At 42.1% G+C, this 24,892-nt stretch overlaps 1 protein-coding gene across 5 annotated transcripts in view; it reads left to right on the top strand.

Annotated features, from left to right (window-relative positions):
• Positions 1-24,892, top strand: part of PHF21A (PHD finger protein 21A) — a 154,563-nt gene that overhangs the window by 90,162 nt on the left and 39,509 nt on the right. For all 5 annotated transcript variants that reach the window (XM_040328175.1, XM_040328174.1, XM_040328173.1 and 2 more), the window contains exon 5: positions 17,761-17,964. In XM_040328175.1, coding sequence (XP_040184109.1) covers positions 17,761-17,964 — 204 coding nt within the window. The remainder of the gene's footprint in view (positions 1-17,760; positions 17,965-24,892) is intronic.

The raw sequence follows: 24,892 nt of genomic DNA, 5'->3' as shown, positions 1-24,892 counted from the left end.
AGGCGGTTCAATTCCCTGGGTGTATGGAGGGTTTACATCTACTGTAACACCAAATCTGACTCGTGTTCAGCATTCTTAAAGCGGAGGTTCACACAAAAAGTGAACCTCCGCTTTTTGGATCCCCCCTCTGATGTCACATTTGGCACCTTTCAGGGGGAGGGGGGTGCAGATACCTGTCTGAGACAGGTATTTGCACCACTTCCGGGTCTGATCCCGGCGGGGAATCCAGCCTGTGATGTCACTCCCCCCCGCTGTCTTTTGGGAAACACTGTTCCCAGGAGAGAGCGGGGACCAGTGACGGCGCGCCGCGATTCTCTCGCATGCGCAGTAGGGAATCAGGCAGTGAAGCCGTCGGGCTTCACTGCCTGATTCCCGCACCGATGATGGCGGCGGAAGCAGCCGAGAACCTCCGCTTTAACTTGTGTTTTGGCTAAGGTTAAGCTAAAGCATTTTTTTTTTTTTTTCATAGGATGAAGTTGGGATAGGTTAAACCTATCCCTGCTCTATTCATAAATACTTAAACTACTCGTGCATTTGTATGTGTGTTTTTTGTACAGCATTTTCCAAGCATTTTGGAGCTTTGCCATTTCTGCCTAAAAAAAGAAAACGTTTCTCTTTTTTGCATCCATTTTTTGCTATGCGTTTCTACTTTCAGCGTCTACAAAAACGCACCAATCTTCAGGCTTCAGATGACTTCTGATTACTCCTTTTATTTTCATCTGGTTATTTTCATATGAAGCCCTTACAATTGGTGATGGAAGTTGAGAGGTCAAACAGCTTGTATGTTACATTGCTCCTTTACATTCCCCACGTGATGTAAAACGGTGGTTGAAGGATGTCCAAATGGGATTGCTTTTTGTTTGGGTACAACGTCGCACGACCGTGCAATTGTCAGTTAAAGCGACGCAGTGCCGTATCGCAAAAAAAATTGCCTTTTCATTAAGGGGGCAAATCCTTCCAGTCCTTAAGTGGTTAAAACACAATTTTTCTAATTTAATAATGTTGATATTTTTTAGTTTTAACTCCTATAATACCGTTGGCGCTTGGCTCATAGTTGTATGTGGAGAAGCACCTTGTACAAATTATTGTATTACTAAAAAAATATTTTCGAGATCTTTAATGGTTAAGAGATTCATATACAGACAATGGGCCAGATTCTCAAGAGATACGCCGTCGTATCTCTGAGTCCGCCCGTCGTATCTATGCGCCTGATTCATAGATTCAGTTACGCATAGATAACCATTAGATCCGACAGGCGTAAGGCCCTTACACTATCGGATCTTAAATGCAATTTTTTTTCTCGCCGCTAGGTGTCGCCCAAGTCGTTTGCCCGACCGACGCAGTGAAGTTACGACGTTTACGTAAGATTTGCGACGCGTAAAGTTGCCCCTGGGTATATGAGGCGCAGTCAATGTTAAGTATGGCCGTCGTTCCAGCGTTGAAATTTGAAAATTTACGTTGTTTGCGTAAGTCGTCCGTGAAAGGCGCTGGACGCAGTTTCCGTTAACGTCAAAACCAATAACGTCCTTGCGACGTCATTTAGCGCAATGCACGTCGGGAAATTTTAGGGACGGCGCATGCGCAGTTCGTTCGGCGCGATAACGCGCCTAATTTAAATGATCCACGCCCCCTACCCGGATCATTTGAATTAGGCGGGCTTGCGCCGGAGGATTTACGCTACGCCACCGCAACTTTACAGGCAAGTGCTTTGTGAATCAAGCACTTGCCCGTAAAACTTGCGGCGGCGTAACGTAAATGAGATACGTTACGCCGCCGCAAAGATGCAGCGATCTACAAGAATCTGGCCCAATGTGTTTAGGGGAAACGGTCTCCCCCCCCCCCCTGTCTAAAGTGTTTTCGGGGAAAAGCACCCCTCCTTTCAGACCTTAGGCAATGGATGATGCACAGAATGGCTGGCTTAGGAAGATGCTGGCCTCCATCGGGCCTCAATTTAGGGCCTCTAATGCACTTTATCATGATTCTATTAGCATAATTGCTCAAGCCCCGGAGAAGGGGGGCCTTCACCCCTGAAACATGTTGGCTTTGTCTGGTGCTCTTAACCAATAAATGTTTTTTAATAAGACTTTTAGTGTGCTCCTCAACAGACTTCCAGGAGTTGATCCTCTGAGTGAGTCAGAACACGGCTGACGTTCACTATACATTCACTGTGAATCCGCTTCCATGAAGGAAAAAGCACTCTGCTATAAATACATTCAAATCAATTCTCACTTCTAGTGTCCCAGCACTACCTCACACATCAGAATTTTATTTCCAGGCTGACATCAGTGACTTTCTATGAGGTTGTCTTGTTGGGAACCGAAAAATAAACCACTCCAGACTGACATAAAAGAATGACTCAAGATTTAAGAGAAACATGACAGTGTTCCATAGTTACGTGTTCATTTCATGCTGAAAAATTATTCCACTCCAATGAAAGATTGTTTTTGAATGGAACATTCCTATGTGACAATGTATGCTGAGATAATAGGATGAGTGCATATACAATGACTTGTGTTGGCTTTTCTTCCCCTCCCCCCAGCTCTAAGGAGGTGGGGTAATTTTTAGCATAGGGTTTAGGTCTGATTTTAATATATATTGGGCACTATTATGCCTGCTTTTGTAGCTTCCAAATTGATCCTTGGCCTTTTGCCATTGATAAGTGTCTTTGTCAAGTGACCCATCTGTGTTTCCATAGAAACCAGAGGTTGACATACTCTTCCTATTCCAATATGCTGTCCGTGGTGAACAAGAAGGGTGGTAAAAATCATGCTTGAAGCCTGAGTGACAGGCCGCTAGTGTCTTTCTTTGGAAGGTTATCCTCAGGGTTTCAAGCCTGGAAGATGGTATTGTATGTTTGAGTATTGGTTAGACTGAAAATGGGAGTATAGGTGTGTGTGTATATGTGTGTGTGTGTGTATATATGTATGTGTGTGTGTGTGTGTATATGTATATATATATATATATATATATATATATATATATATATATATATATATATATATATATATATATATATATATATATATATATATATATATATATATATATATATATATAATTAGGGCTGTGCAAATTAACTTTTAATTGATTAATCTTTAATTTTTTTGATCAATCAAAATATTTTTGATCGATTTAAAATTCTTTTGATTGGTACTCACCTCTCCGCCGGCTTTTGGGCCTTCAGAGAGTTCCGTCGGAGATCCGGTGACGTCACGGACACCGGCGGGGCTTGCCGTGTCCATCTGAAGGGCTCCTTTGCTGTGCCTTCATATCTGCATGCCGGCGGGATCTTACTATCTGCCACACGCAAGGGCTGTTACACTTCCCTCTATCACTTCCCTCTATCAACCTGGGATTCTACAGCCATCCACTGGGAGTTGTGATAGTTCCCTTCATGGGACATCTACATGCCGACGGACTGATGTTAACCCCTCCTCATCTGGATTCAGCAGTGGTATCGTTGTACACATTTTTATACCAGTATCATACTTAGCTGCATGTTTTTATGACTGCTTTTGGTACCGTTTGGTATTACTCGCACCATTTTTACAGTTTATGTAGCTACATTGATTTTATCTCCAGTGCAATATTTATTTGGTTACCTACTTGAAGACTATAAAAGTTTTAATGCTATTCCCATCGAGAGCTGCCTTTGTGTGTTTTTTGTATCCTGCTATCCATTTTTCCAGTGGTTGGTAGCTGCACTGGGAATCGGCCTGCAAGGAGTTCAGCTAAAGTAGTTGGATCTGTATGTGCCTTATAATTAATCGAAATAAGTCGATTAATCGATTTAAAAAAAAAAAACGATTAATCGAACAGAAAAATTTTGATCAGTAATTGTGTGTGTGTATGTGTATGTGTGTGTGTGTGTATATATATATATATATATATATATATATATATATATATATATATATATATATATATATATATATATATATATATATATATATATATATATATATATATATATATATATATATTATACACACACACACACTGGAGATCAACATTAGAGAGAAACCTACAACTTCCTAAATTTCAAGGTCACTGCTCAGTTACATATATTTTGAAGCACTGAATAAAAAAACTTCAATGAGATTTAAAAAAGAACATTGATCAAAATTAGAGAACACTTTCAGATACATACCAGATATTGGTGTTAATCTGGCACCTTGTGCTAATTTCTTTAACCACTTAAGCCCCGGACCAATATGCAGCCTAAAGACCCAAGGTGTTTTTACAGTTCGGGACTGCGTCGCTTTAACAGACAATTGCGCGGTCGTGCGACAATTTAAAAAAAAAGCAATATTTTTTACTTTTTGCTGTAATAAATATCCCCCAAAAACATATATAAAAACATTTTTTTTCCTCAGTTTAGGCCGATACGTATTCTTCTACCTATTTTTAGTAAAAAAAATCGCAATAAGCGTTTATCGATTGGTTTGCGCAAAATTTATAGTGTTTACAAAATAGGGGATAGTTTTATTGCATTTTTTTTTTTTTTTTATTTTTTACTACTAATGGCGGCGATCAGCAATTTTTTTCGTGACTGCGACATTATGGCGGACACTTCGGACAATTTTGACACATTTTTGGGACCATTGTCATTTTCACAGCAAAAAATGCATTTAAATTGCATTCTTTATTGTGAAAATGACAGTTGCAGTTTGGGAGTTAACCACAGGTGGCGCTGTAGGAGTTAGGGTGCACCTAGTATGTGTTTACAACTGTTTGGGGGTGTGGCTGTAGGAATGACGTCATCGATCGTGTCTTCCCTATAAAGGGAATGACGCGATCGATGCGCCGCCATAGTGAAGGACGGGGAAGCCGTGTTTACACACGGCTCTCCCCGTTCTTCAGCTCCGGGGAGCGATCGCGACGGAGCGGCTATAAACAAATAGCCGCGCCGTCGTCCCGGATCGCTCCCCGAGCGGACCCGACCTCCGCATGTAGCGGGGGGGGGGGGGGTCCCGATCGGACCCCCCACCCGCTAATAGGCGAGGACGTACGTGTACGCCCATGTGCCTGTACGTGCCATATTGTGGACGTATATGTACATGCGGGGGTCGGGAACTGGTTAATTATTCTTACCCTCTTTAACTGGCAGCCTAACTTTCCAGTTTTCGCTGCATTTGTAAGATGGTGAGCCATTCTAAAGTGACTGAAACCCTCCGGCAGCAGGTTGTCCAGATAAAGGCCAAAGGGGTGACCCTTTCAACCATAGCAAGAAAAGTTTGTCGTTCTAAATCTGTGATTTTCTGAGTATTATATATATATATATATATATATATATATATATATATATATATATATATATATAGCGCCAAAGCCCTATGTCCAATACGGATATAAACAAGATGGATAGACTTGGCATAAGACTTACCACATAAAATAGACCTGAAGTGTGCCCTGATCTGATGGACGGTATGCCAAAATAAGGGGGCATACCCAAGATTAGAGATGAATATTTTGTGGAGAGAAATGAATTTGAGATCTGGCGCTATCTTATGGTGGCGGTTGGTATGACAAGACAACCAGCAATGCTAATGGAGCTTCCCCTGTGTTTTCACTGCCATCTACTTCCCTTTAATTAGAATCCCCAAACATTATATACATTTATTATTCTAGCACCCTAGAGAATAAAATGGTGGTCATTGCAATACTTTGTCACACCGTATTTGCGCAGTGTTCTTACAAGCACACTTTTTTGGGAAAAAATACACTTTTTTTTAATTAAAAAAAAAAAGGACACCATTAAAGTTGGCCCAATTGAGTAGATGCGCTGGCAGGAGAGAAAATAATCTCCTGCTAGCAGCATCTTTGGAGCGGTGAGAGGAGCGGTGTGTATACCGCTCCTTCACCGCTCCTTCCAATTTTAAAACAATGGGAAACCGCGGCAATACCGCCCTCAATGCGCCTCTGCAGAGGCGCATTGCGGGCGGTATTAACCCTTTATCGGCCGCTAGCGGGGGTTAATACCGCACCGCTATCGAGCAAATCCTGTGGCAAATCCGATGGTATAGCGCCGCTATTTTTAGCGGCGCTATACCGCCACCGTGACTCCCGCCCCAGTGTGAAAGGGGCCTAAGGAAGCTGGAAGTGATCTCTCCAAAGTGAAGGGAATCTTGTCATCAGAACAGGTTTCCCCATTAGAAGGTCTACACTTCACCCTGTTTTGACGACCACTCAAAAGTGTAGATTTTTTTTTTTCCTTTAATTTTATTCCTATTAAAAATGGTCTTTTGGACAAACTGAGTGGCGATCTACCCAATGAGGACACAAAGAAAATTCTGATGGAGGCTCAAACTCTTCCATACCTTTATGCAAAGTGAAGGAAAAAAATGTTGTCTTTAGAAAACACTCTAATGCCGCATACACACGATCGGATTTCTGATGGAATAAAATCCGATGGAAATTTCCGTCAGAATTCCGATGAAGCTGACTTTCATCAGTCTTGCCTACACACTATCCGACTAAATTCCGACCGTCCAAAACGCGGTGACGTAAAACACTACTACGAGCCGAGAAAAATAAAGTTCAATGCGTCGACTTGATTCTGAACATGCGTGGATTTTTCTCCGATGGAGTTCCACACAGACGATTGAAATTTCCTATAGGTTTTTTTTTTTTTTCTTCGGAAAAATTTAAAGCATGTTCTATTTTTTTGCACTGATGGAAAGATGTTTGATGGGGCCCACACACGATCGTTTTTCCGATTTGAAAAAGGTCCATCTGACTTTTTTCATCGGAAAAAACGATCGTGTGTGTACACGTCATTAGGCCTAACTCCAGAAACTACAAAAATGGCCTCCTCACCCAAACTTGCACACTGCATGGGTTACATTTGCTGTGTATTTAGCTTAGGGTGCATTCACACCACGATTTTATCATCCTACTTGTTCTCACGATTCTTAGGTTTGAAATCGTACAAATCTGTATGGCAAAACGTATCCATTCACTTCCATTCATTAATGTAGGTCCCCAAGTGCATCCGATTTGATGCGCATCAGATTTGATCCGATTTAAAATCGCATCAAAAATCGTGTTTGACCACGATTTTTGGTCCTGATTTGAAATCGTATTAAAATCGTGTCCGATTTTTTTTTATATTGTGGTCAATCTAAATCGTAATAAATCGGATGACTGTGCGTTTTTATCCGATAAATCGTACCCGATTTTTTATTACGCATGCGCACTAGACACTGGAACGAGCTAGAAACTTCAAGAATCTTCTTTTTCCCAGAAATCGGGATCTGATTTTTTAGTGGAAATCGGATGGAAAATTTAGCTGTGCGATTTATGAATCCGATTTAAAAAATACAATTTGACATATGATTACATACGATTTTGTCATATACGATTCCATCCGATTTAACGGTCCGAATATCGGATGTAAAAATCGTGATGTGAACCTAGCCCAAGGAATGCACTTTTATTTACAAACCGGATTAAATAGGACTGCAGTGCACAGAGGAAACCTTGCCGGGTCCTTCTTCAAGGCTGCGAGGGAGGCTTGCTTTGTTACAGCTTCTCCCTTGCAGTTGAAACGGCAAAAATGAAGACTGTCAGATAATCCGACTTCCAAATAAGGCCACGTTGTGTGTGTGACTTCCTATCATTTAATTGTTTTGTCACACCGTTGTCCATCACCGATAAAACTGCCTTTCACTGGAGGCATGGCTGTAATGAAGAGGCAAAGTGTATTAAATGTGATGTGTAATGCACTGAATCACTTGCTGCCAGAGTAATGCCCAAGTCATTTATCCTCCTGATTGTGCACTTCATGTATTCTCTTTCCTCCTTCCGTTCATGTATAATTGAGCTGAGCGCGTCTGCTGCGAGTAACAGAGCTGTATTGAGGTTTTGCTTAAGTCTGCACTATTAAAACGTCCCTGTTGTCATCTGCGTCGGATTTTCAGACTCCAAAAGGCCTTATCAAATGTAGCCAGTTGGTGCTGCTGTTGTACAAATGCAGGGGAGCTTCTCCTATGGAAGGTTAATGGAGCATAATTATAAAGGAAGATGAATCGTTAAACCGCTCCGCTTCTTATACCTGCGATGTGAGTGGAAAGTGCTTCCCTTTTTTGTATAGAGTTAAGCATATGTGCAACAATCTACTTCTAAAATGCGTCTCTGACCCTAATGAGTGAATTCTTTCATTCTCAAAGGCCCACTTCAATAACAAATGCACTGAATTCTGATAATGGAAAAAATTGTATTCAGTATAGCAGTTTTAAAAAAAAATATATGTTTTTTTTTTTTTTTTTTTTTTTTCTTCCACATTTACATTAAATCCAAGCTTTTCAGCAAAATTGACACTTACAGCTGGATTCAGATAGCTTTACGCCGGCGTATCAGTAGATACGACGACGTAACTCTGAATCTACGCCGTCCTAAATTTAAAGCGGTTCTCCACCCTAAAGTGGAGTCCCGCTGATCGGAACACTCGGCTCCCAGCACACAGCGGGAGCCAATCGGCAGGCGCGGCGCGACTCGCGCATGCGCCGTAGGGAACCAGGCAGTGAAGCCGCAGCGCTTCACTTCCTGGTTCTTTCAGCGTGGATGGCGGGGGGAGCAGCAGAGAGACGAGCAATCGCTCGTCCTCTGCTGCGATCGGCGCTGGACTCCAGGACAGGTAAGTGTCCTAATATTAAAAGTCAGCAGCTGCAGTATTTGTACCTGCTGGCTTTTAATATTTTTTTCCCATGGCACATCCGCTTTAAGCGTATTCTGGAAACCAGATACGCTTAAATTAGGCTAAGATACGAGCGGCGTAAGTCTCCTACGCCATCGTACCTTGGGGTGCAATATTTACGCTGGGCGCTAGGTGGCGATTCCGTTGAGTTCGGTGTAGAATATGCAAATGACTAGATACGCCGATTCAGAAACGTACGTGTGCCCGGCGCATTTTTTTACGTTGTTTACGTACGTCTTTTTCCAGCGTCAAGTTAGTTAAACAAATAGCTGGCCTAGTCAATGTTAGGTATGGCCGTCGTTCCCGCGTCGAAATTTGAAATTTTTACGTCGTTTGCGTAAGTCGTCCGTGAATGGGGCTGGACGTAATTTACATTCACGTCGAAACCAATACGTCCTTGCGGCGTACTTTGGAGCAATGCACACTGGGATATGTACACGGACGGCGCATGCGCCGTTCGTTGAAAACGTCAATCACGTCGGGTCACCAATCATTTACATAAAACGCGTCCCCCTCATCCTCATTTTAATTAGGCGCGCTTACGCCGGCCCCATTTACGATACGCCGCCGTAACTTAAGAGGCAAGTGCTTTGTGAATACAGCACTTGCCTCTCTGACTTACGGCGGCATATCGTAAATACGATATGCTACGCCGCCTGAAAGATGCGCCGCCCTACCTGAATCTAGCGATTTAAAGTAGATGTAAACCCTCCATACACCCAGTGAAGTGAACAGCCTCGTGATACACAGGGATGAGTCAAATCTCCCTACATATGTTTTACATGTATATCTGCTGTCTTCACATTTTATATACTGTTCAGAAAGTTCAGATCGTGTTAGGAGATTTTCTCTTCCTGTAACACAGAGTATGATATCTGGGTATACAGACAAGATAGCTAAAATTGCTTGGAGAAAAGTCGCACACACCCTCTCATCATAGGCAGAGACTCTCCGAGGTGTTTTTTTTTTTTAACAGGGCCAGCTCCCTGCTAATCTATTTTAGCAACCTCCCCTATAAGAAATGTCAGGCTGCGTTTTATCTGATGTGTCAAAGAACTTGTCATGATTTATCAGGCTGATAACGGAGGAACGCTTCAGGAGAGAGCTATGGGACTTAGCTATTTGAAGAGAGATAACAAAACACTGCAGATATATGTGCCCAGCTCAAATTTCATAAATCGGGTTTACATCCACTTTGAATCGGGAAGGATATCACTGCCAGATGCTTGCAACAGTAATTATTTATGAATATGGTTTGAACCTTTTTCCATAAGAAGAAAACAGTTGCTACAACTGCTTAAAAGGGTATTAGCTGGAGTTTGGGTTTTAAGGCCCCTTCCACACAGGCTGGGCTCCATTGGAGTCGTCCTGCTCACCTGGGAATCTGTCTGCTGATCCCCAGCGGATGGCTAGTCCGTGTCTGCTCCGCTCATGGCAGTGGTTCTCAACTCGCGCGTATTCATGCTTATTTGCGCGTTTGCATACAGCGTTGTCCGACGTTTTTGTACTTCGACGTTTTTTATTTTAGCCAATAGGAAAAATTATCATCTTTTCATCACTTGTTGCTATGTTGGTAGATTTTTTTAATCTTCTGCATGGGCGACAAGTTCTATTGATTAAAGTGACGAAACGCCCGTAGCAAACGCCCGTTGTCGCGCAAGTCGCTTGAATCAAGCGTTTCCATTACTTTCTATGGGAAATGGAAACGCTTAAATACGCCCAAACCGCATGATACGCGCGACAAAAAAAGGTCCGGGACTTGTTTGAGCTTCGCGCGACAGGCGTTTGGGCGTTTGGGCGTTCGGCGTTCAGGTGTGAACAGTCACCATAGCAAATAATGTTATTTCATCCCTCTGGCGTTTGTGAGCGTAGTGCTTCAGGCGTAAAAACGCCTAGGTGTGAATGGAGCCTAACAGGCCAGAATTTAAGTATTACCTTGCAGACTAGAATACTGCAATCACTGAGCAGCAAATGATATCACCTGTGATGTATTTCAGTTATCTTGCAAACCTGGCCTGTTAGTGGATCCAGAGGACAGGATTTGAGAACCACTGGCTTATGTAGAACAGACACAGTCCTCTCTCCTCTATGGACAGGCAGATGTAAACATGGACAGCCTGTCTGTTTACACCTGACTGCCATACAATCCGATCTGCCAGATGGATGAGGAGAGGATCCCCATCTGTCTTTTTGAGGATCGAATGTCGGCGGACACATGTCTGTTGACTCCCACCACTCCATAGAGGAAACTGGATGGTCCGATTAGGTCTGCCTGTCAACTTTTCAGGCAGAACCAATCGGTCCACCAGTGTGAAAGGGGCCTAACTTGTTTACCACTTACTTGAAGTTCAGTTAGGACTACATGTCCTCCCTTGTCTCCAGGGTTACAAATCTGCAGTAATTTCACTGCAGAACTAACAGCATTACTGAAAGCAGGGAAAAATAATGGCTATACTGGCATGATCAACAATGAACAACCGTTTTTAGGGGGACTATGAGCATTCCACATTTTGTACAAAATGTTATATAGGTCCCCCACATTGATAAAAGAAAAAAAAGTGTATTGTGGGTTAAAAAAAAGTAATAAAATAAATAACAAACATACCATACTTGCCTCCACTGTGCAGTTCGCTTTGCACAGCGTGGCCCCAATCGTCGTCTTCTGCGGCTCGGCGTCCTAGGCGGCTGTCTCGACTCCTCCCTGCAAGAGCTAACCCCTTTCTTCTCCCAAGGGGGTTAGCTTGCGGGGGCGCTCCCGCATGATAGTGGCGGCCATAGCCGCCAAGTGTATCACTCGGCCCGCCCCTCGGCACGCTGCGTTATTGATTTGATTGACAGCAGCGGGAGCCAATGGCTTTGCTGATATCAATCTCCAATGAAGAGCCGCCTCAAGGTGGGGGAAAGCATCACGGATCGCGCCCATTGAGTTTCGTGGCCCCCCACTCGCTCCTGACTCCGGCGGTCGCGATCACCGCCGGGCACCCGCGATCGCTCGTTGCAGAGCGAGAACCTGGTCCTGGTCCTGTCAGGGGAGAAATGCCTGACCGTCTGTCTGTTCATACAATGTATGAACAGCGATCAGTCATTTCCCCTGGTGAGGCCACCCCCCCTACAGTTAGAACACACCCAGGGAACATACAGTACTTAACCCCTTCCCCGCCCCCGAGTATTAAGCCCTTCCCTGCCAGTGGCATTTTTATAGTAATCAATGCATTTTTATAGCACTGATCGCTATAAAAATGCCAGTGGTCCCAAACAATGTGTCAAAAGTGCCCGCCATAATGTCAGAGTACCGAAAAAAATGCCATAAAACTACCCCCTATTTTGTAAACACTATAACTTTTGTGCAAACCAATAAATAAATGCTTATTGCTTTTTTTAACGAAAAATATGTAGAAGAATACGTATCGTCCTAAACTGAGGGGAAAAAAACTTTTTTTTATATATTTTTGGGATATTTATTATGGTAAAAAGTAAAAAATATTCATTTTTTTTCAAAATTATCGCTCTATTTTTGTTCATAGCGCAAAAACTAAAAACCGCAGAGGTAATCAAATACCACCAAAAGAAAGCTCTATTTGTGGGGGAAAAAAAGGACGCCAATTTTGTTTGGGAGCCACATTGCACAACCGCGCAATTGTCAGTTAAAGCGATGCAGTGCCGAATCGCAAAAAGTGCTCTGGTCTATGACCAGCAATATGGTCGGGGGCTGAAGTGGTTAATGCATAGGATGTAAAAACACGAAGCTTTACAACCCGTTTAACGTTTTGCATTGGAACCTGCAAAGCTTTTTAAAGCGGATGTGCCACTAAAACAATATATTAAAAGCTAGCAGCTACAAATACTGCAGCTGCTGACTTTTAATATAAGGACACTTACCTGTCCTGGAGTCCAGCGGTGATCGCAGCAGAGGATGAGCCGATCGCTCGTCACCCTGCTGCTCCCCCCTCCATCCACGGTGAGGGAACCAGGAAGTGAAGCGCTGCGGCTTCACTGCCCGGTTCCCTACGGCGCATGCGCGAGTCGCGCTGCGCCCGCCGATTGGCTCACACGCTGTGTGCTGGGAGCCGAGTGTTCCCAGCACACAACGGGCGACAGACGGGATGTGACGGAATGCCCGTCTTTCGCCCGTAGCGTGTGGCCGGAAGTGGGTGCAAATACCTGTCTTTAGACAGGTGTCTGCACCCCCCTCCCCCCTGAAAGGTGTCAAATGTGACACCGGAGGGGGGGAGGGTTCCGATCAGCGGGACTCCACTTTAGGGTGGAGGACCGCTTTAATCGTGATCCTTGGATTGTAGGTGCAATGCACAGGCTCCTCCAGGCTGGTAATGCCCTATGGACCTTCAGTTATGGGGCTTGAGGATGTAATCAATGAACTACAAGTGTGGTAAGGAGGGCGGTTTGAAAGTGAGGAGGCATTGGGGTATGCGAGTAGCTAGAATTGGACTTTAATCAGTCCTTCTTGTAGTATGTCCTCAAAGGCAGAGGGAAATGTCTGATCTTCAAAATGTAGCACATTTCAAACAAGTTTGTCTTTCAGAGGCAGTGAGATTTTGATATGTTTACAGAATGTTCAGCTTTCTTGGGCCCCTTTCAGACCTGCATTCTGATCAGGTCCGCCTGTCAGTTTTTCAGGCAGATCTTATTGAAAGGCCCATTCATCCCTATGGACAGGTGGGTGTAAATGGACTTGTGAAAAAACTCTTGTGTGTTTTGATGCCTGGAAGCCTCTGGTGCTTCATACAGCAGCCACTTAATGCAAGTAGTGGTACATACCTACTTACAGCCGCCTACACACCTGTTCATGTCCATGCGTGGCTGTACACGCCTCCCAAACATAATATGTGCATGACCTCAATGTTAATAAAGCTATATATATATATATATATATATATATATATATATATATATATATATATATATATATACACACATAAAAGCTTGAACAACGTAAACATGCCAATTTAATAAAAACAATAATACCAGAATACCCCTCCATAGTTATAAATGATGTACATCCGTGGAAGGTTTTTTTTTTGCTTTTTCTGCTGTAATACAGAATTGTCACTAGAGTGGCCTATCATCTTTAATACATGTACAGCCCTTCTTGTGTGTAAATACTGTGACAGGAAGTCAGGTAAATCTGTGGGTGTTGTCACAGATGGGAGATGCATTTCTGCCTTGTTTAGACAATACACCAATTAATATCAGGTTTCGGCTGCAGAAGCAGCCAGAAAGATTTAAGGGCGTTGGAAAACTTCAGCTGTTCAGAATGAGGCAATTAAGGCCTCTATAAGTAATCCAGAGGATTACTACTGATTGCTGCATCCTGAGGCTTTTTGAGTAAAGGAGAGCAGTGAGCCCAATACTTCTGAAGAGGTGAGGTGCTGTTGATTTTTCTGTGTGATAAAAATCAAAAAGACTATTTGTTTTTCTGCTGTAGGACCAGCAGTGTCTGATCAGCAGTAGGCTGTGCCAGACTCCATAGATAGGTTCCTGTGTGGTGAAGGTAGACCCCCCAAGTGGCCAGGGTTTATTTTATGTTTGATTTTGTTTATGCTGTTTGGATGCTTGCACTTGTTTCCAGCAAGATGGAAGAATAAACCCAAATCTTTGTTTTCATCCATCTTCGGCTGTTTCTCTGTATAAATCGGTGTGTAGTGAACCCATCCAGGGGGTCACACACCCCCGCTACCGAGCTAACCCCTTACAATACACACACACACACACCCCCCTTAGAACTTGTTACACCGTTAACGAATGTGAAACTTTGGGCTAATTTTGTGCTTCACACTAACATCACCCACTTAATGCCTCTCAGCCCTCAGCGCCTGTTCTATCCTCTTTTCATAAATTGTTAACGTTGCAAGGAAAAAAAAAAAAATCACAGGATCAGATCTTTCAGTTCGTTCCACACAGGGCTGCAGGCAAGCAAAGCCAGCTGACCACCCTCTGTAAATATCAAGCCGGAGACTACGAGTTGACTTGCATTCATTATCTCTGATGCATGCATTCAGATGTGAGATTTGTTTTTCATCCTGCTACCCGAAGAAAATTTGCTTGCATATTTGTTCTGTTTTGTGAAGGTTTTGTTTCATTTCTGAAGCGGCAGAGAAAAGGAGGGGGGGGGGGGGGTAGAAAATGTGATGCGACTCACTTTAACTCCTGCCGTCACAATTCATGATTGGACTCCTCTTGTTAAAACCATCTGGCTTTATCATTCTTATAGCAACCTGCTTCCTACTGTTCCCTTCTGCTGAGCCTCTGTAGGCTGAAAGGGGGACTTGTATTGTTGAAGCTTGCCCGTCCGTCAGGAGTTCACTAAGGATATTGGGTCTCTAATGTACCAGGAAACTTTTGCTAAAAGAATGGATGTTCTTGTTCATTCTTTAGTACCTGTGCAGCCTTCTATTCAAAGATCTGTCTGGCAAATGACAGCTGGCTGGCACTACAGCCTGCTTGTATTGCCAGGCCTCCCCCATCGCTGTTGCCTTTTTTTTTTCCCTTCATCTTTAGCGTGTTCCTGTATCTCTCAGCTGCAGCCACTGAGTCTTTGTCAGTGTGGAGAGGCTTGATGACGATCTGCACAGTCTTTTACTGAACTCTGAAAATGTGTTTTTTGATGACTTCTTTAATTCTCCTGGAAGTTCTGCAATCATTCTATTAGATGGACAGAGATATGTTGGATAAGACTGGTCCAGATCTGTGGATTATGAAATATTGAAAAAATTGTTACATCTACAATATTATTTGGAAAGTTCATGTCTCTGCTGTTTTTAACTCTACACAGGTTTTTCTCCAGTCTGCAGTATGTGTTGTATTACAGCAAAGAAACCTTTTCATATCCCTTTTCATGGTGGGGATAGGAAGTTTCTGTATCTGAATGTCACCAGGCTAGGTTTTGCTAGTAGACAGATATGCTGGTGGCAATAAAACTGGCAAACGCATGAAAACCCATAGATGTAAGGGGATAACTCGGAGGGGTAAGAAACAAGGTAATTTCCCAATCTTACTGGAAATCCTTTAAGGCCTCATGCACACTGACCACATAATAAAACCACCAGTAGCTTTAGCTGTAAAATGGTGTATTAAAAACAAAACAAAATGCGTTTTACAGCATTTTTGGCATTGGCACTTTTAGCTTCTTTTTTTTTTTTTTCTTCTTTAAGCAAAACTATACTCCCACAAAAGCTTATGGCTCAAAGTTTTTCAGAGTAAGAGCATTTTTACAGCTGAAAAACTCCTCTTCAAACCCACCCAGAGAGCGCCCCCGACCAAAAACGCTGATAAAAGCCTGTGTACATGGACACATAGGATAAACATGCTGGGAAGTTTACTGACTGCAGAAGAATATGCCTGAAGCCAAAGGCAGCAGCTGTTTGCTGTGTGCATAAGGCCTTCGGGTTCATTTACACTAGGCTGTTGAGGGGGGGGACCATGCATTTTTACTGCTCCTAAACCCAACCCATCCCTTTTGGATATGCAGCGGTGGGTGAGTACGCAATCTAAGGCTGAGATGGTTTGCTTCATGGCCACAAGAGGAATTCTATCTCCTGTCCTGTATGGCGAGCACCATTGGCTGCCAAATGCAATCTATCCAGTTGAAAGGGGGCACGCTGCAATCGTGAGGTAGTTCAGCATTTAGGGGGTTAAAATAAGGAAGTGAGAGGAAATCCTTGCAAATTTAGGGAATCCCTGGAGACCCCCAGGCCATCAGAACTAGTGCCTCATTAGGTTTTCCCTCTATTAGTTTTCTGGGGACAACTGGGATTTTCTTTTCTTTGACTTTTCACTTTTAATACCCTGTTTCCCTGAAAATAAGACCTACCCCAAAAATAAGACCTAGCGTTATTTTTCAGGAGGGCTGCAATATAAGCCCTACCCCGAAAATAAGCCCTAGTTTAGAATGCTTGTAAAATCCTATAATCCACTCTATTACAGGAGTATATAATGTACAATGTGTGTGTTTCTGTAATATAATTGTGGGGAAGAGAGCTCCGGCGAGTCATAGAAGCACAGAGCGGCGTTATAACGAAGGTATTTGGCACCATTATATTACAGAAACACACACATTGTACATTATATGCTACTGTAATAGGGAGGATTATAGGATTGTACAAGCATTTTAATTCGGTTCACAGTGGGGATTTTTGTCAGGCAGGATGGGAGAGGGGGAGAGAGGACGGCACATTACATGTAAGACCTACCCCGAAAATAAGCCCTACTGTGTCTTTTGTTGCCAAAATTAATATAAGACCCGGGCTTATTTTCGGGGAAACACGGTAATAATGGTAAACAAGGACAAATTGAGAGGGGGAATCTCCCTAATTGGCGGGGGGCACAGATCGCAATAAAAATGGACAGGTGTTCTCATTTTCTCTCCACTCCACTAGCCACAAAAAAAAAGAAAAAAAAATTATAAAATGCAGGTAGAAGATAGAAAAATCGAATATTTTAAATGCTTCGTTTTTTTCTTTTCCACAAGTGATTTATTTTATTTTTTTATTCCTTGCAATGTATCTTTTGAAGTAGCTAGAAAATATGACTACTTCAGGAAGAGTCGGTTCCTTAGCACTGCCCCCTCCCTCTTTGTATAGCCGTCTTCTCTTTAGCAAGTGTCTAATCTCTCTCTATGCTGGTCCAGCGCCTCCACCCTTCCCATCACTCCCCTATGGAGTGTCACTTCAGTGACCGTCTGGGGCTGCTAATATCTCATCCACAATGGTTGCACCCAGCAACAGTCTCAGGGTTTTTGGATACCTGGACACAGGAGACTTACAGGTAAATAACATTTGTTCATCTTCCATCTTATGGGGACATTAATGCTGCAATGAATAGTTTGGCAACAAGGTCTTTTTAACATGTACTGTGGATCTTTTGGGTTCCCAATATGCACTAGCTGAATTACATGCTCACAAGTACCAATAGAGTCTTAGGTTGTTTGTTGTTGCTGAAGATGTGTAATGTATACCAGTGTTCATGAATGTGCTGTAACCCAGAACATAACATTGACTGATGGTGAGTGTGACAGACTGTCATCTTATGTGTATTGTGTTTTGCAGAAACTTGTAGTGGAACAACTTCGAAAGAATCTCATAGTGAAACAGGAACTCCCAGACAATAAACTTCTTATCCAGCCTCTGCTCCATCTAGAAAGCAAACCGCCAATACCACAAGTGCAGCATCAGATACAATTGCAACAGCTCCATGCCCAGCAGGTGTCCCACTCATCTGCAACACCTCTTCCAGGCCTGAGTGGTGCACAGGTGAGTGCAGAAGACTGTCAAGAGTATCAATGTTTTGTTTTTTAATGTTGCATCAACATGTCTTGGCCCAAAATGAAAAAGGTCTTGTAGAAGAAACAGAAATTTGCTGAATTGTATAGCCCTAGTCCGCGGTCAGCAGGTTTCTATTTGTATCATGGACAGAAGTTCCTAGATGAACCATTGTGGCAGCAAAGAGTGCAGCCATGTGTTGTCTTCTGATGGATGACATGTATTGTTATGCAGGAACCTCTTCAAGAGCAGAGGTTTACAGATAGCTGATAATGGTGGAGATTTTCATGCATGGAGCTGAAGGAGCTGCATGTGCATACATAAGCACTCCAGGATACTATTGGTTTCTTCAATACATCACTGCCCCTTTCTCAATAAAAAGAAAAAAGAACCGTTTTATGTTTCAGTCATTTACTTGTATTTCAAGAAATCTGCTTATGGGAAAAAAAGTACCGGGGTTTAAAGTTGAACTCCCAGGAATTTATCTAGCTTTTAAAAATGTGCTTGGAACTGGTTGATGTACTGCTGATTGCACATCTTGTTAGGTACCAAATATCAATAAGAAACATTGCTCCAGGCGAGAATTAGACAGCTTTGTGGTATCCACATATGGGTGCTCAACACCGCACCTCCAGAAGAAATGTCCGCACACCACTGCTGATCCGTATAAACCCTTTACCGTGTAATCTTCAAGAGCAGATAACACTCAGGAGGACACAAAGTAGCTGCCATTGACCCATTTAACATGAATGTGTGCTTATGGGTGTTGTGATTAAGCACAAGTTCGAGTGAAACGCGTCAACGGCAGCTACTTTGTGACCTAAGTGTTATCTGCTCTTGAAGATTATGCAATAAATGGTTTATACGGATCGGTAGTGGTGGGTGGACAGTTCTTCTGGTGGTACCAAATGTGTTTATGTGCCAAGAATGTTTACCCTCGTTATGCCTTTTTTAAGGCTTAAAATGGCTAATAAAAGCTTTTCTGTTATTTCAAAAAATGAAATAAAAATGTACTTCCTTACAATAGGTTGTCCAATGAGGTGTAAGCCACTTTGGACACTTACTACTTTTATTTACAATTTTACAAAACTATTGCTACATTCCTGGCGCTGTATGGGAGCATTGCTACTTTCTCATGTAGCAGCTGCTCTGCCTGCCCCTCCCCTCCGCTGTCTGTTCACAGAAGACTTTTAGCTAGATTCAGGTAGGGCGGCGCATCTTTCAGGCGGCGTAGCGTATCGTATTTACGCTACGCCGCCGTAAGTCAGAGAGGCAAGTGCTGTATTCACAAAGCACTTGCCTCCTAAGTTACGGCGGCGTAGCGTAAATGGGGCCGGAGTAAGCGCGCCTAATTCAAATGAGGATGAGGGGGGCGTGTTTTATGTAAATGATTGGTGACCCGACGTGATTGATGTTTTTTATGAACGGCGCATGCGCCGTCCGTGTACATATCCCAGTGTGCATTGCTCCAAAGTACGCCGCAAGGACGTATTGGTTTCGGCGTGAACGTAAATTATGTCCAGCCCCCTTACGCAAACTATGTAAAAATTTAAAATTTCGACGCGGGAACGACGGCCATACTTAACATTGACTAGGCCAGCTATTTGTTCGACTAACTTTACGCCGGAAAAAGCCGTACGTAAACAACGTAAAAAATGCGCTGGGCGCACGTACGTTTCTGAATCGGCGTAGCTAGTCATTTGCATATTCTACTCCGAACTCAACGGAAGCGCCACCTAGCGGCCAGCGTAAATATTGCACCCTAAGATACGACGGCGTAGGAGACTTACGCCGCTCGTATCTTAGCCTAATTTAAGCGTATCTGTTTTCCAGAATACGCTTAAATTTAGGACGGCGTAAATTCAGAGTTACGTCGGCGTAAAGCTATCTGAATCCAGCTATTTGTATTTTGTAAACATGTTTACATAATATGGAGTGCTCCATGATTGGGCAAGCAGAGAATAGGGGCAGGCAGGATTGGCTCTATACAACTCTGCAGCTGCTAAAGCTGGGAATGGAAGGTCCAGCATGGGTGCCCTGGGAGTATATCAATAGTGGTGGCGGACACCTCGTTGGACTTGGCACCTACTAAGCTGGAGTTCAACCTTAAATTCTGCACTAACAACAACATCCACAAGTGTAGTTTGAACTGTTAAAGTGTAATTAAACCTGAAAAATATGCTGACCGGTAGGGTTATTTTATGACCGAAGAGACACTATTACTGCATGCGCAGCTCGGTGTACATTTATAGCACCACTTTGTGCCATGATAATATGACATCATTGTGGCATGGCCAACCAAGTGGGCAAAGGTTTGTAACCCGAAAAAAAAAAATGGAGAAGATGGCAGCGCATCACTTGCCAGCTAATATACTGTGCATACAAGCACATTATGGCTAATAGCCTTTTCCCAACCCTGCCAGGTCAGTCTGCACAGCCTTAGGAAAAATCAGTCGTGGGTCCCAGAGTTAAAGCGCCTAAAAGGGCGTTCTACAGAGAGTAGACACCAAAATTACTGCATCTGTCATTTTCCTCTATGTAAAGCACTTATTGGCATTTAACTGGCATGGTGTAGTTGGAAATGAAGGGAAGTGTGGGGGGACATTTACACCACCCGCAGCCACTGAGGAGGAGGAAGGGGGAGCATAGCAATCACTGGTCTTTATGAATCAAAAATAATAGACACTGAGCTGTTATGCTGCTGGAATCTGGGTGGGATTTAAAATTAGCTAGATAACTGCATTGTAAAACACAAACATATTGAATGAAAATAAGAAGTTGCCTTTCTAAATGTGACACAATTTTTTTATAGCTTTAATTGGAGGTTCCAGAGCATTTATTTGTATTTACAGGTGTTGGCACCCCCTGCTGGATAAATTAACTTTTTCTGCTAATTCAGTGTCAAGACTCTGATTTAGCTCAAACATTTCCTTTCAGAATGCAAGATAAATGCAGTAACACAAAAATAGCATTTGTACTAGTAAATGCTGAGATGTTCAGCTATTTAATACCCCCCTCCCTCTGTATTAAGTCTGCTAACCTGTCATGAATGGATTGTAGAGGCCTGTGAGAAAAGGTGTTGGCTGAGAGGACATCCAGTAACTTATGAGACTTGTTTCTGGAAATAGCCACAGTCAGCGTGGGAGTTAGAACTTCAAGTACCATGTGATAAAATTTTTTATATATATATATATATATAATCTGTGATTGTTGGCAGGGAATTACTTTGCTATTTTTCATCAGCACTTTAAGATCTAGGCCCCCTAATGAATTAAGAATATTATGTCATCACAGTATACGCCAAGCCAACACTCCTATCACAGAGTAGGGGTGCTCTGAGGAAGTTTTCAGTGGTCTGCTGTGTCTGTAAATGTTTTTTTTTTAATATACCCTATATTACTAAAAATATTATTTTTTGTTTGCTATTCTGAACCCCCCCCCCTTTTTTTTAAAGATAATTTCCAAAATCCTTTTCCCACAAAAAAAAACTTTTAAAAGATAATGGAGGGAAAATAATTTGATGCAAATAGCAGCCAATTTGATTCTTTGTTTCCCCCCCAAGAAATGATTAGTATAGTGGCTAAGATAAGGGTACACTCCCTTTTTAAACATTTGCTCCTTTTTTTGGCTTTTGTAGGCTGACATTCAAATAGATTTAATTGGGGATTTTTCTTTTGAATTTACACCACCTATTTATGCACAGAATATTTTTACTGTGACACAAAACTTAAACTAGAAATGGCATCACAATAACCCACCTGTTATGATCCCCTTTTGCTCTGGTCCTCCCTGTATACAGTTGTGCTCATAAGTTTACATACCCTGGCAGAAGTTATGATTTTTTTTTTGGCCATATTTCAGAGAATATGAATGATGGCACAAAAACATTTCTTTCACTCATGGTTAGTGTTTGGCTGAAGCCATTTATTAACCAACTGTGTTTACTCTTTTTAAATCATAATGACAACAGAAACTACCCAAATGACCCTGATCAAAAGTTTACATACCCTGGTGATTTTGGCATGATAATGCACACAAGTTGACACAAAAGGGTTTGAATGGCTCTTAAAGGTAACCATCCTCACCTGTGATCTGTTTGCTTGTAATTGGTGTATGTGTGTATAAAAGGTCAATGAGTTTCTGGACTCCTGACAGACCCTTGCATCTTTCATCCAATGCTGCACTGACGTTTCTGGATTCTGAGTCATGGGAAAAGCAAAGAAATTGTCAAAGGATCTGCGGGAAAAGGTAGTTGAACTGAATAAAACAGGAAAGGGATATAAAAAGATATCCAAGGAATTGAGAATGCCAATCAGCAGTGGTCAAACTCTAATCAAGAAGTGGAAAATTAGGGGTTCTGTTGAAACCAAACCACGGTCAGGTAGATAAACTAAAATCTCAGCCACAACGGTTAGGAAAATTGTTCGGGATGCAAAGAAAACCCCCAAATAACTTCAGATGAAATGCAGGACTCTCTGAAAACATGTGGTGTGGCTGTTTCAAGATGCACAATAAGGAGCCACTTGAAGAAAGATGGGCTGCATGGTGGAGTCGCCAGAAGAAAGCCATTACTACGCAAATGCCACAAAGTTTACAATACGCCAAACGGCAGAGACACACCTCAAACCTTCTGGCACAAAGTCATTTGAAGTGATGAGACCAAAATCGAGCTTTTTGGCCACAACCATAAACACTACATTTGGAGAGAAGTCAACAAGGCCTATGATGAAAGGTACACCATTCCTTCTGTGAAAAACTGCGGTGGATCGCTAATGTTTTGGGGATATGTGAGCTACAAAGACACAGGAAATTTGGTCAAAATTGATGGCAAGATGAATGCAGTATGTTATCAAAAAATATTGGAGGAACATTTGCATTCATCAGCCAGGAAGCTGCGCATGGGACGTACTTGGACATTCCAACATGACAATCATCCAAAACACAAGGCCAAGTTGACCTGTCATTGGCTACAGAAGAATAATGTGAAGGCTCTGGATTGGCCATCTCAGTCTCCTGACCTCAATATCATTGAGCCACTCTGGGGAGATCTCAAACGTGCCGTTCATGCAAGACAGCCCAAGAATTTACAGGAACTTTTTGCCAAGAGGAATGGGCAGCTTTACCATCTGAGTACATAAAGAGCCTCATCCACAAATACCACAAAAGACTGTCATTGATCGGTAGTCGTCTCTAAGAAATAGTATCACATCCAATTAATGAATCGAGAAACAAAAGGGAGATCCCCTAGTGGACTTTAAAGGCACCAAAATATATGAACTCAAAAAGTAAAGTATAAATATAATTTATTGTGCGTATATCAAAAAGTTTGTTTATGCATTAAAATAGAATCGTATATGGAACAGTTATACCCATTTTCCGAATTCACCAGCAACTCCAGGGTGCTACATTGCTTATTTCTTTGTTTTTAATACGTTGTATGGAAGGTTATATATGGAGAACATGTACCAAGTTGTGAGTATTGCAATGATTAAATTTGTTGTACTTACCAACCTTACTTACTTCGCATTATATCTGCATATGCTAATGTTTTATGTACGTTTTGTAGATCACGGGCTGATCCGTCCGTTTTTCCCCTGAGGAAAGAGAGACAAACTTTTTGATATACGCACAATAAATTATATTTATACCTTACTTTTTGAGTTCATATATTTTGGTGCCTTTAAAGTCCACTAGGGGATCTTCCTTTTGTTTCTCGATTTAAAGGGGAGAATACATGGTATTAAGAACTGGGGTATGTAAACTTTTGATCAGGGACATTTGGGTAGTTTCTGTTGCCATTTATGATTTACAAAACACAGTTTATTTATAATAAATGGCTTTAGCCAAACACTAACCATGAGTGAAAAAAGTTTGTGTTTATTCATATTCTCTGGAAAAAATGACAACAATCATCATAAATTCTGCCAGGGTATGTAATCTTATGAGCACAACTGTACATTATTATTATTATTATTTTTTTTTTTTTAAGTCACTTTCTGAATACTTCATATATATATATTTTTTTTATTAAGTTTATAGAAAAACTTCAGCTCATTCCTCACTCTTTGTGGCTGGTGTAGGTTTACTCTCTCCTTGTCAACAATGGCTGGAACTATGGATGCTGGCGGGATGATATCACGTTGCTAAGATAGTCAGAATCCACTTTAAAGTAGATTTTAACTCTGTCAGGATGTGCCCCATGTGTTGATGTCTATTCTCTTAGGTGAAATTCTCCTCGCTCCATGCACCCCCACCCCTGTTGCTGTAATTTTCTGGTGGGACGGGTGTTAAAAAAACTAGATGAGATCCTGTGACAGACCCTTTTATTCGATTAACCCTTGCTGCACCAGAAGATGGGGGGGGGGGGGTTGGGCATGGTCCAAGGAGGATTTTACCTAAATAGAAGAGGTATCAGCACAAGGAACATATCCTTATGCCTGTAATGTCCCTTGTTCTGCTGCTTTCGCTAATATTTTTTATAAATATGTATGTGTGTGCATCTCCTAAAATAACATTAGAATATCATCAAAAAGTGAATTTTAGTAATTCAATTCAAAAAGTGTAACTCATTAGGTTATGTAGATGCGTTACACACAGAGTGATATACTTCAAGCATTCTTTCTTTTTAAATGTTGATTATGGCTTCCAGCTATTGGAAAACCCCAAATTCAGTATAGTATCTCAGAAAATTAGAATATTACATAAGCCCAATAAAAAAATGAATTTTTAATACAGAAAAGTTGGCTTACTGAAAAGTATGTTCATGTACAGTATAGTATGCACTCAATATTTGGTCGGGGCTCCTTTTGCATGAATTACTGCATTAATGCGGGATGGCATGGAGACAATCAGTCTGTGGCACTGTTGAGGTGTTATGGAAGCCCAGATTGCTTTGATAGCGGCCTTCAGCTCGTCTGCC

Source organism: Rana temporaria, chromosome 11, assembly GCF_905171775.1.
Source record: "Rana temporaria chromosome 11, aRanTem1.1, whole genome shotgun sequence".
In the NCBI taxonomy this organism is placed as follows: Eukaryota; Metazoa; Chordata; class Amphibia; order Anura; family Ranidae; genus Rana; species Rana temporaria.
Note: the sequence above shows the minus strand (reverse complement) of the source record. Positions and strands in the feature narration are given on the sequence as shown.